At 39.7% G+C, this 12190-nt stretch overlaps 1 protein-coding gene and 1 pseudogene across 1 annotated transcript in view; one reads left to right on the forward strand and one right to left on the reverse strand.

Annotated features, from left to right (window-relative positions):
* Window positions 1-12190, reverse strand: part of LOC147821415 (cyclin-Y-like protein 1) — a 35625-nt gene that overhangs the window by 8003 nt on the left and 15432 nt on the right. Inside the window, exon 4 of the mRNA XM_087200314.1 lies at window positions 11963-12063. Within this exon, the coding sequence (XP_087056440.1) occupies window positions 11963-12063 (101 nt within the window). The remainder of the gene's footprint in view (window positions 1-11962; window positions 12064-12190) is intronic.
* Window positions 739-5209, forward strand: LOC147821416 (ubiquitin-conjugating enzyme E2 G1 pseudogene; annotated as a pseudogene).

The following is a 12190-nucleotide window of genomic DNA, read 5'->3' on the forward strand; positions in this document are numbered from 1 at the left end:
ACTTACTTCATTGTTTACCTGCCCATCATTTTTTCATTATTTCTCTAAAAGTAAATAATAAAGTGCTGTATACCAAATTAAAAACAATCACTTCTCCAAGACAAGAAAACTTCCTAGTAAATGTTAGTGCCCACCAAACTGATGACACCTTTGGCCATCCCGAAATAATCAGTGATAATAATGCAGCATATGTCTATATAGTATAATATTCATGGCAAGTATTTCCAAATTAGTTTTAAGTGAAATATTAACAAACAGACACAACTCTTCAGATAACACATTGCTGTATTTCTAAGTTACACACAGATATGGTATATTAGGGAACACAGGGGTCCTGTGAGGTGTGTTACATGCTTCCACTTGCCCTCACCATCTAAAATGAAGCTTAACATCATCAAGGGGAGGCAAACGTGAATTTTAAAAGAAGTCCGGACAGTGTTTTAAAATTTAAACAGTCTCACATTATATGCATCAAGGACGAACATTTCTGTAGTGTTTCAGTTTTATCTCCAAATCGAGTTTAATCACGGACTGACATCACACTGAACCTAACTTTGAAGTTTCATCCATAAGCCTGTTACAGCCGGCGAGGGGTCAGCAGCAGTTCTCCTGTATGAGACTCTGTTAAGCTGTGGTTCCTGAACTTCCCTGCACACTGGAATCATTAAAACCACCCGGGAGCCTTCCGGAGAGAGAGGGACCTGGCAGCCAGGAGCCCTGCGCCATCCAACCCGCACCATGCCCACCTGTGACCAGCCAGAAGGTGAGGACCCCTCGACACTTGCCACGCCCACAGCGGCAACCCACTCAGTGCCTCGGGAGCCTCTGGCCTCCTGGCTGTGCCACACCACAAAGCCACAGGGGACACCAGACCACCATACTGCTAAGTTGACGGGATCATCACCTCCCATCGGGACCTGGACTATCTTCAGGGGAAGGGCAGCTGGAACCTGCAGTAGAACCTTACAGAGTTCAACCCTGTAGGAGGACAGGGAGCTCAACTTGGGACTTGCAGCCAGAAATCTCCCTGAATCCCACAGGCCTGCGACTGGCTTGCTCAGACTCATTGACTTCTATCTGCACACTGCTGCCCATGTGGTCGATTGTGACAGCAGAGACATACCCTCAAGGAGGCCCTTCATTTTCATGTTTATCATTACTTTCAAAATTATTTTTTTGCTCTTATTTTTAACTTTTTTCGTACTCTTTTCAAATTTTTATTTTTCTCTTATTTTCTCTTTTCTCTTTCCCTTCTCTCTCTCTCACACTGACTTTCTTGCTGTCCCACATTGTTCTTCAACTCCCTTTTTGTTCCTGTTCTGGCCCTAATTCAGATTTCTTCTTTATTTTTCTTTTCTTCTCTCGCCTGTGTCCTCTGGGCTCACTGCTAACCTTCCCCTATCCTTCTACCTATCCCTCCCTCCCTCCTCAACTACTTCTAAGTCCCCTTCCTGAAAGGTAAAATTGCTATATTGAAGAATTTATTCACTAAAAACATATGTTGGATTGGTCCTCAATTTTGATTTAATTCACACAGTTAAAGGTGATAGATTAATAACTGCCACAAATTGTCATTTTCTAAGTTGTACTTGATGCTATGGTATTGCTGATTGTATCACTTGGGCTAAGGCGTTGTGATTGATCTAAGCAGTTGTCCTTTCTACTATAATGAAAATGAGACAGCCTCAGAGTCATTAGAGACTCAAAATCTAAAGACCACCTACATCTGGAAGACACCTCTGAGAACCAATCATGTCATAAGGGTTCTAATTACAAGCAACAAAGATACTTACAATAAGCAATTTCGAAGTATCAGCCCAGAAATTAAACCCAGGACAATACCAAAAACAAAAATGAGAAGACATTTAAGCTAAGGCACAAACTCAGGCTTCCACCCCACCAAGGATAAATTCTGGGGGAAACAAGGTGGAAAAGTCTGATAATCAACCACCTGGACACCCTGAACTGACAGCGCAGAAGTAACAAAACAGATGAATGAGGCTTTAGAAAAATTCAGAACAGAAATAATTTCCCAGATAACTACAGAGATGGTGAGCCCAGTGAAAGACATGATTAGAGCCTCTAGAACAGAAACAGATAAAAAAAATAGATGAGCTCAGAAACATGCTGGAAGCCATGAATGCCCAGCATAAGAAAGAAACGGAACCATGATCGCCAAGCATAAAAGAAATGGAATCCATGAAACAGATTCAAACAGATATCCAGGAGATCAAAAACTCAACTGAAAGTCCACCCAGCAGTTAAGGGAATGTGAAGACAGAATATCAGATATAGAAGACAGGATTGAGGTTAATGAACATGAAAATCGAGATTTCTTCCAAATAGTAAGGGACCACGAGAAATCAATCCAACAGCTGCTAGATGATGCAAAGAAGAATAACATAAGGCTGATGGGAGTCCACGGAAAAACAGGAGAAAGTACAACTGACAGAAAAATCTGTTCACAGAAGTAACAGTAGGAAACTTCCCAGACAGAGGTAGATAATTGCACATACAGATAAGTGAGGCATATAGAACGCCAACTAGCCATGATCAAAAAAAATCTGCACCTAGACATATAATAGTCAAGATCCCAGAAACCCAACAGAAGAACAAAATCCTACCAGCAGTTAGAGAAAAGAAACAAATCACCTACAAAGGAAAGCCATTCAGAATCACAGCAGATTTCTCAACACAAACCCTCAAGTCAAGGAGAGCCTGGAGTGAAGTATTTCAAGCCCTAAAAGGAAATAACTTCCAACCTAGACTGTTGTATCCTGCAAAATTATCTTTCAAAATTGACAGGGAAATTAAGATACTTAAACGACAAAGAACATCTGAGAAATTTCATGAACACCAAACCAGCACTCCAAACAATTCTAAACAATATCCTAGAAAAAGACAATGAAGATCACAACTCCATGAGACCCAACAGAGGGAAGCCACCAGGCAAGGCAAGAAACTAAAGTGAAAGGGGGAAAAATAAAAAATAAAAGAGCCAACAACAGTAAAACATCATGATATGGATGACTCAATATCTATCAATTATAACCATCAATGTTAATGGCTTCAATTAACCAATCAAAAGAAATAGACTGGCAGAATGGATTAAGAAGTAAAATCCAACAATATGCTGTATACAAGAAACATACCTAACTCAAAAAGAAATTCATAGACTGAAAGCAAAAGGATGGAAAACAGTTCCCCATGCAACGGGAACCTGAAAAAAAACAGGGGTAGCAATCTTCATTTAGGGACACAGCAGATTTCAAACCAAAGCTAATTAAGAGAGACAAAGATGGTCACGACATCCTTGTGAAGGGAACGATCCAAGAGGAAGAGATGACAATCCTAAATATATGTGCACCAAATACGAATGCCCCCAACTATGCAAAACAAATATTAATGGACAGGAAAGACCACATAAGCACTAATACAATTGTAGTGGGGGACCTCAATACTCCACCATCACAAATAGACAGATCATCTAGACAAAAAATGAACAACGAAATTCTAGAACTGAACCAATGTATTGAACAAATGGACTTAATAGATGTATACAGAGTGTTCCACCCCTCAAAATCAGAATACACATTCTTTTCAGCTGCACACGGGTCATTCTTCAAAATAGACCACATGCTACCTCACAGGACATGTCTAAGTAAATGTAAAAGAATTGAAGTTACTCCCTGTATATTATCAGACCAGAGTGCAATAAAATTGAAGATCAATAACATAAGAAACTGCAAAACCCCCACAAACACATGGAAATTGAATAACACCCTCCTAAAAAACCAATGGGTCACAGAGGAAATACAAGAAGAAATTAGACAGTTTCTACAAATAAGTGATAATGCCAATGCAACATAAAGGAATCTATGGGACACAATGAAAGCAGTTCTGTGCAGGAAATTCGTAACAGTCAATGGCCATATCAGGAAAACAAGAGAGAACTCCAATTAAGAACCTAATGCAGAACCTCAAGCTCCTATAAAAAGAAGAGCATAACAAACCTGAAGCTCTTACAAGACAGGAAATTATAAAGATCAGAGCAGAAATCAATGCAATGGAGACTAAGAGAATGATACAAAAAACTCAATGAATCAGAGCTGGTTTTTAAGAAAGAAGAAATAAAATCGATAAACCTTTAACCAACCTTATCAGAAAAAGGAAAGAAAAGGCTCAAATCCATGCAATTAAGAATGAAAAAGGTCCTCCCTCCTTCTCTCTTCCTCTCTCCCTCCCCCTCCCTCTCCCTCCCTCCCTCCCTCTCTCTCTTCCCTCTCTTCTCTCTCTGCTGTTCAGGCTGGCCTTGAAATTGCAGGGATCCTCCTGCCTCAGGCTCTCAAGTACTGGGATCACAGAACTCAACAAAAATCCAGTGGAAGGCTTTTCAGCAGGTTTAATAGATGACAATATCTCTACAGGTGGGAAGTCCTTATTATTGGTCCTCCTGATACACTTTATGAAGGTGGTGTTTTTAAGGCTCATCTCACTTTCCCAAAAGATTATCCCCTATCCCCTCCAGCCTCCTAAAATGAAATTCATTACAGAAATCTGGCACCCCAATGTTGATAAAAATGGGGATGTTTGCATTTCTATTCTTCATGAACCTGGTGAGGATAAATATGGTTATGAAAAACCAGAGGAACGCTGGCTCCCTACCCACACTGTGAAAACCATCATGATTAGTGTCATTTCCACGCTGGTGGACCCTAATGGCAACTCACCTGCTAATGTGGATGCTATGAAGGAATGGAGGGAAGACAGAAATGGAGAATTTAAAGGGAAAGTTGCCTGCTGTGTAAGAAAAAGCCAAGAAACTGCTTTGGAGTGACATTTATTCAGCAGCTAGAAATGTCACTTGTTTCAGGGTCTCCAACTGAGAAACATGGCACTGTTTTCCTGCACTCTACCCACCTATTGCTGGACTTCTGTTGTAACAAGTTGGCAAACACTGGCTGGAACTGGGCTGCAATAAAACATGCCAGTCATCAATGCTGACAAGAGCCTAACAAGTGCCAACTTTCAGATGATTATGCATTTTGAATTCTAGTGAACTGTTTTTTGGGGTTTTTTTTCTTGGTACCAGGGCTCGAACTCGGGACCTTGTGCTTGTGAGGCAGGCACCAGAACCATTGAGCTAAATCCCCGGCCCCTCTAATGGACTGTTTTAAACTTCAGAAAGAACTGTACATAGCACAACATGATCCGGATAATATATGTACTGTTCATGTACAGCCACATACATACCTTATACCAAATAATGCTTTCTTGTAGTAGAATAAGAATCGGGTAAATTCTAAAAGATTTTGGCAGGTTCTCTTTCCCTATTCATTGTTTATCAGTTTTAAAAGACTCCTTAAAGCATGTGAGATGAAAAGCAATTAGGATTGAAAGTTTCCATTTAAATTTCCTTTGAACCATTAAGGCTTCATGAAACTCCTTTCACTTACTAAACTTTTCTATCTTCTTTGTTTTGACACACTCCCTTTTGCTTTTGTCTCTTCTGCCTGCCAGAAAGTTAAGTCATTTAGTTCAAATACTGAAACAGTTAATAAGCAGTTACTTGATTTTTAATGATGACGCCAGAGGAGTGGTCATCACTAGGTGCTTTTGTCCTTTTGGTATTCTAGTTGCGCCCTTGGATTGGATGTAGCAATAACATTTTCTGGCCATTGAGTGCTCTTGATCCCAGTCATTAACCCCAAGAACTGAAAAAAGAAAACTGTTGGCTTTTAATTCAGCTTATTGAAATTTGCCCCAAACAGTACCAAATTCTTGTTTAGTTTTATTTTTGCCCACAATTGCCCGATATTAAGGCTGGATAAATAAAGCATGCATAGCTACTGGCTTTGTACTTCTGGGTTTGCTATTAAAAATGCTATTTGCCCTCATACCCTTCTTAGTCCTTCATATTTCTTTGTCTCTATTCTTCTACACTGCAGATTTTTCCTCACCTATTGTACAAAGAAATTGTGATGTATATTTTCATGTAATTTGATTTTGGAATTCTGCCACTTTATGTAGTGAGTTCTTCCAAAATACAATTTTTCCCAGTAAAAAAAAGAATGAAAAAGGTGAACTCACAACAGATCCAGCAGAAAGCCAGAGGATCATCAATACCTACTTCGAGAACCTCTACTCCAATAAAATGGAAAACACAGAAGAAATGGACAGATCCCTAGATACATACGAATTGCCAAAGTTAAATGAAGACAACATAGAAATCTAACATCCCAATTACAATGAGTGAAACTGAAAATGTAATAAAAATTTTACCAACAAAGAAAAGCCCAGGTCCTGATGGATTCACTGCTGAATTCTACAAGACATTTAAAGAAGAACTATCACCATTACTCTTTAAGGCTCATCAAGGAAATTGAAAGGCAAGCAAGGCTTCCAAATTCATTCCTGGAAGCAAGTGTTACTTTGATTCCAAAAACAGGGAAAGACCCAACCCAAGAAGAGAACTACAGGCCAATCTCCCTAATGAACACAAATGCAAAAATCCTCAACAAGATACTGGCAAACAGAATACAGAGGGGCATCAAGAAGATCATACACACCCTGGCCAGGTTGGATTTATCCCAGGGATGCAGGGATGCTTCAATATACATAAATCAATAAATGTAATACACTGTATTAACAGAATCAAAGACAAAAAACATATGATCATCTCAATAGATGTAGAAAAGGCAATCGTCAAAATCCAACACCCATTCATGATAAACACCCTACAGAAAACTGGAATACAAGGTATTTATCTCAACCTGATTAAGGCTATCTGTGAAAAACCAACAGCCAACATCATACTAAATGGTCAAAAGCTGAAAACTTTCACACTAAAATCAGGAACAAGACAAGGATGTCCACTATCACCACTCCTGTTCAATATAGTTCTGGAAACATTAGCCACAGCAATTAGACAAGAGAAAGAAAGAAAAGGAATAAAGATAGGAAAGGAAGAAGTTAAAACTGTCATTATTTGCTGACAACATGATACTCTACATAGAAGACTCAAAAACCTCTGCCAAAAGACTTCTGGACTTAATTGCCAGACTCAGTAGAGTAGCTGGATACAAGGTCAACAGTCAAAAATCAATGGCCTTCTTATACACGAATAACAGACTCACTGAGAGAAAAATTACGGAACCAATTCCTTTTATAATAGCATCCAAAAAAATGAAATATCTAGGAATCAATCTAACAAAGGATGCAAAAGAGCTCTACACTGAAAACTACAACACTCTGAAAAACAAGATCAAAGAGGATACAAGAAAATGGAAAGACATTCCTTGCTCCTGGGTAGGAAGAACCAATATAGTGAAAATGGCCATACTTCCAAAACTGCTATATAGATTTAATGGAATGCTGATTGAAAGTCCAACAATGTATTTCACAGAACTAGAGAAAACAATCCAAAAATTCATTTAGAACCAGAAGAGACCTAGAAAAGCAAAAGCAATTCTGGGCAACAGAGACATGGCAGGGGTTATCACAATCCCCAACTTGAAACTACACTGCAAAGCTACTGTGATAAAAACAGCATGGTACTGGCAAAGAAACAGACCCAAGGATCAATGCAACAGATTAGAAGATGCAGAAACAGCTCCAGACACACTCAGCCATCTCATCTTTGACAAAGGAGCCAAACACCCTCATTGGAGGAAAGATAGCCTCTTTAATAAATGGTGTTGGAAAAACTGGAGTTCAACCTGCCAAAGATTAAAACTAGATCCGTATCTATCACCATGCACTAAACTAGGATCGAAGTGGATGAAAGATCTAAATATTAAAATAGAAACACTAAACTTGCTGGAAGATAAATGAGATACAACTCTGGACATTGGCATAGGAAAAGACTTTATGAACAAAACCTCAGCAGCATGGGACCTAGCACAAAGAATCAATAACTGGGATCTCATCTTATTAAAAGTTTCTGCACTGCAAGAGAAACCACCAACAGAGCTAACAGACAACCTACAATGTGGGAAAATGTTTTAGCAGCAGTACCTCAGACAAAAGACTACCATCTAGAATACATAAAGAATTGAAAAAAATAAGACCCCCTCAAATTCAAAGATCCAATTCAAAAATGGGCATCTGAAATGAACAGACATTTCTCAGACAAAGAAGTAAAAGCAGCAAATAAACATATGAAAAAATAATCAACATCGCTGGTCATTTGAGAGATGGAGATGAAAACAATGCTGAGATTCCACCTCACCCCAGAAAGAATGGCTGCTATCAAGAAATCAACCAATAATAAATGTGGCAGGGGTGTGGGGAGAAAGGAACTCTTCTCCATTGTTGGTGGGAGTGCAGACTGGTGCAACCACTGTGGAAATCAGTATGGCGATACCTCAAAGAACTAGGACTAGAGGTCCCATTTGACCCAGCTATTCCCCTGCTGGGTGCTGGGTATCTTCCCCAAAGAATTAAAAGAATCATACCACAGCGATATATGTGCACCCATGTTTACAGCAGCACAGTTTGTAATAGTGCAAGGTTGGAAACAGCCCAAGTGCCCATTAACTGGAAACTGGATAAAGACAGTGTGGTTTTAAAATGGAGTACTACTCAGTCATAAAGAATGAGAAACTAGAGACATTTTTAGCTAAATGGATGCATATTGAGGACATACTCTTAAGTGAAATAAATAGGACACACGTGTAAATACCAAATAGTTTCGGGCCGGGGATTTAGGTCAGTGGTTTCATCACCTACCTCACAAGCACAAGGACCCAAGTTCGAGGCCCAGTACCCAAAAAACAAAATAGTTTCTCTAGTGTGAGAAACTGAAAGTGTAAATAAGGATTAAAATGCTTGACATGAATAACTGATTATTTGAAATAGGAAGAAAAGGTACAAAGGAGTAGAGGAAGTGGGAGGGGAAGGGGAAAGGAAAGAAGGGAAAGGAAAAATTAGGAGAAAAGGAAGAAGTAGAAACAAAGTCTTTGTAAATAGGGAAGGGTGGAGGGGGTCAAGGGAGGGCAGGGGAATGGGGAAAAAATAAGAATCACGATACAGCGTGTACAGGTACAAGCATCCAATGATAAATGTAAATGTATTGTATATTTAAAATGTACCAATAGGGCCAGAGATTTAGCTCAGTGGTTTCTCTGCCTGCTGCACAAGCAAAGAAAAAAGCTGTCCTGAATTTTACTTCAAGACACTCTGATTAAGTGCCACAGGGTACAATTTGGACCAAAGAGTACTTTAATGTTACCCTGGGTGATTCCAACATGCAATGAAGTTTGCCAATGACTTAAGAGTTTGGGTCAGAATCACCGGGAATGCTTTTGTGTGTATTATTACACCTTGCCTTCATCCCTGATTTCCTAGAGCTTCCAAGTGCCCATAGATCGATGGGAAGGTGCAGGTGGGGAAAATGCATGTGTTTGCAGACACGTATTTTGAAATAGTTGTGTAACTGATTCTAATAAGGTTTACCCATTTTATTGAGAACAATGAGCTATTGGGTTGGGGATTTAGCTCAGTAGTTCCTCCACCTTCTTTAAATACGCAAGGTCCCAAGCTTGATCCTCGGTACCAAAAAAAACAAGTGTATTCATGAGAACAAGGAACTATTACCCCATGATAAACATTTTTTAAAATTTTCCTAAATGCCTACTTGTCCTATTATTAAATATTTATTTGAAAAGTAGTGCACACAATGATTTAACAAAACACAATGAAAGCCAACTAAAACTTACTGTACTTCAAAGCAAAATTCTAAACATTAGACTAAGATGGGGAGAAAAACAAGTGTGAATTGAGGAACGTTGCTCTTTAAAACTCTAGGCTGAATTATACATTGAACCTTTACAAGGGTTTTAATGCAAAAGAAACTGGCAACCCTATCAAAGCAGAGCAGCTTTTCAGTCATGAATTTGGGGTGCTGGCTGAATATAAACATTCAGTAATTACTTGATAGATGCCAAATTTCAAAACTTAGGCATAGTGCTGAGGTTTTGCTGAAACACAATTTGATCTCAATTACTATTGTAAATGTGAGAGAAAAATACACCAGGTATGTGAACTTGTAGTTTTTAATACAAGTAGAAATTACAGTGGTACCTCAGTACACAGACTTAATTCTTTCTACAATTCTGGTGTAAAGTAAATTGAATGAGAACTGAATCAAATTTCCCCATAAGGTCAGGTCAACATTAGACCTAACCATTGAATTTGATTAGCTGGGGCTGGGAATTTAGCTCAGTGGTTCCGGCGCCTGCCTTGTAAGCACGAGGTCCCGAGTTCGATCCCCCGTGCCAAAAAAAAAAAAAAAAAAGAATTTGATTAGCTTTCATCCAATTCGGTTTTTGACCAGAACTGTGCAAAGAATTAAGTTTGTGAACCAAGGCACCACTGTGCTGATGATCAGCTAAAAAGAAAAGCTGACACATGAGAAACAAAATTAAATTCTTATGTTATTTACATTTTTTGACTGAAAAAGTGAAATGAAGGATAAGGGCATTAACATTCTAAAGAAATATAAGCTACATTCTGAAAACCAAAACTCATAACCCCAAGGGACATGGATAATGTTCCCTGGAGAACCCCAACTCGGTGGGGAAGTTCTGCACCTGGCTTTTAATAAGGTTGAAAGATTCCTGTCAGGGTCTTCTCATTGCATATCTCTGATTGTGACCCATCAGTGTAGGGGAAAGGGGTCTGTAGGCAGGGAAAGAATAAAATAGGGGGCTCATTAGGTTTTCTGGCTAATCCTAACTAGAAGGAGTTAAAACTTTACTGGGAAAATTCCCCTGAGAACAGTCTCAAGCTCAAGGGTAGAGAAAAGAAAAAACACTTCAAAAGAAAGGCACCAAATGGCCTTGGAACTTGCACCCAAAACCAGAGAAGAGCTGACAAGCAGAGGACAGAGAAAGCCAAGTGCACAAAGCCAAGGCCAGCCGTCCCTCTCTGCTTCCAATAGAATGCAGGGGAAGCAGAAGGTGGAGGGGGGCTGGCTAACTCTGGGGAAAGCTCTATTCAGTGTATACAGGGGTGAACTAACACACAGACACACACACACACACTCGTATCCACTCTAGGGCCACTATATAACTACTACAACAGAGACCCACACCTCCCCTTACTAACTCTAAACTAACCATGAATATGCACCTCCCAGCCAGTCACCTGCCACCCTGGAGATAAGACACTGTTCAAGGACAAATAGACAGAAGTTACATGGACCCCTCCCCTCAAGAAATGACAATGACGGAGGCAAGGGGGCTCAGTCTAATGCCAAGACCGCCCAGGGAACCAGTTGGGTTATGGCAAGTTCCAGGTAGGCAAAGAGTCCTTGGCACCCAATAAAAGCAGCCAAGAACAAAGGCCACAGGTCCTCCATCTTTCCGGAGCCCCCTGCCCTGATTCTTGTCAGGGCAGCTATCTATCTTCTCCTTTTTCTCCCTTTCCAATGAAGCATCCTGCTTTCTAAACTTTGTATCTTTCATTTGTTATGGTGCTGAGTTTATGATACTGGTGAGCTGCTCACATACGATGGAGAGCATTCAAATGCTGATATACTGCGGCACCGACAGAAGAAAGGCTGTCCCTTCTTCCGAGACTCATTTCTAAAGTACTAGACACTGTTTTAGGCCTGTAACTCACACAGAACTAATTGTTTCTTCTAGAAACATCCAATAGAAAGCACCTCTTCTCTTTAAGTTTAACATAAAAGCATGAAATAAAGAAGTACATTTTTCCCAGGATTCTTTATTTGCTAACTGGTGTTCCCTTCTACCATGCAGTCTGAGACTAAAACAAAAACTGAAAATTCACATTTAGCCTCTTCAAATCAATATATATATATATATATATAGTTGCCCCCAGTGTCTTAAACTGAGCATAGAGGAGGATAATCACATGGCTGAAATTACCCAGCACTGCTGGGATGATTTATCAGTGGGAGTCCATCACTTGGGCCTCTGCAACCTCCTGTACTCACCACTCCATCATGTTTATACAACTAGGCAGGCTGAGTGTGCTGTCATCTAGAAATATCCTTGAGCAGGAGCTATACATCCCAATAAGCTGCCCTGGAGATTCCTGAAGGGAAAGGAAAGTAGAAGAGAATGTCACAGTAAGTTAAAACCATAAAAGGTGGGAGTTTTCCCTTGCTTAAAATGTCAAATGACAAACCACTAAGATGTTTCTTACACTGTACAAACTGTTT

This window comes from Heterocephalus glaber, unplaced genomic scaffold (assembly GCF_053883595.1).
Source record: "Heterocephalus glaber isolate CG9 unplaced genomic scaffold, H.glaber_assembly_v1.0 deba00001737, whole genome shotgun sequence".
Taxonomy (NCBI): Eukaryota; Metazoa; Chordata; class Mammalia; order Rodentia; family Bathyergidae; genus Heterocephalus; species Heterocephalus glaber.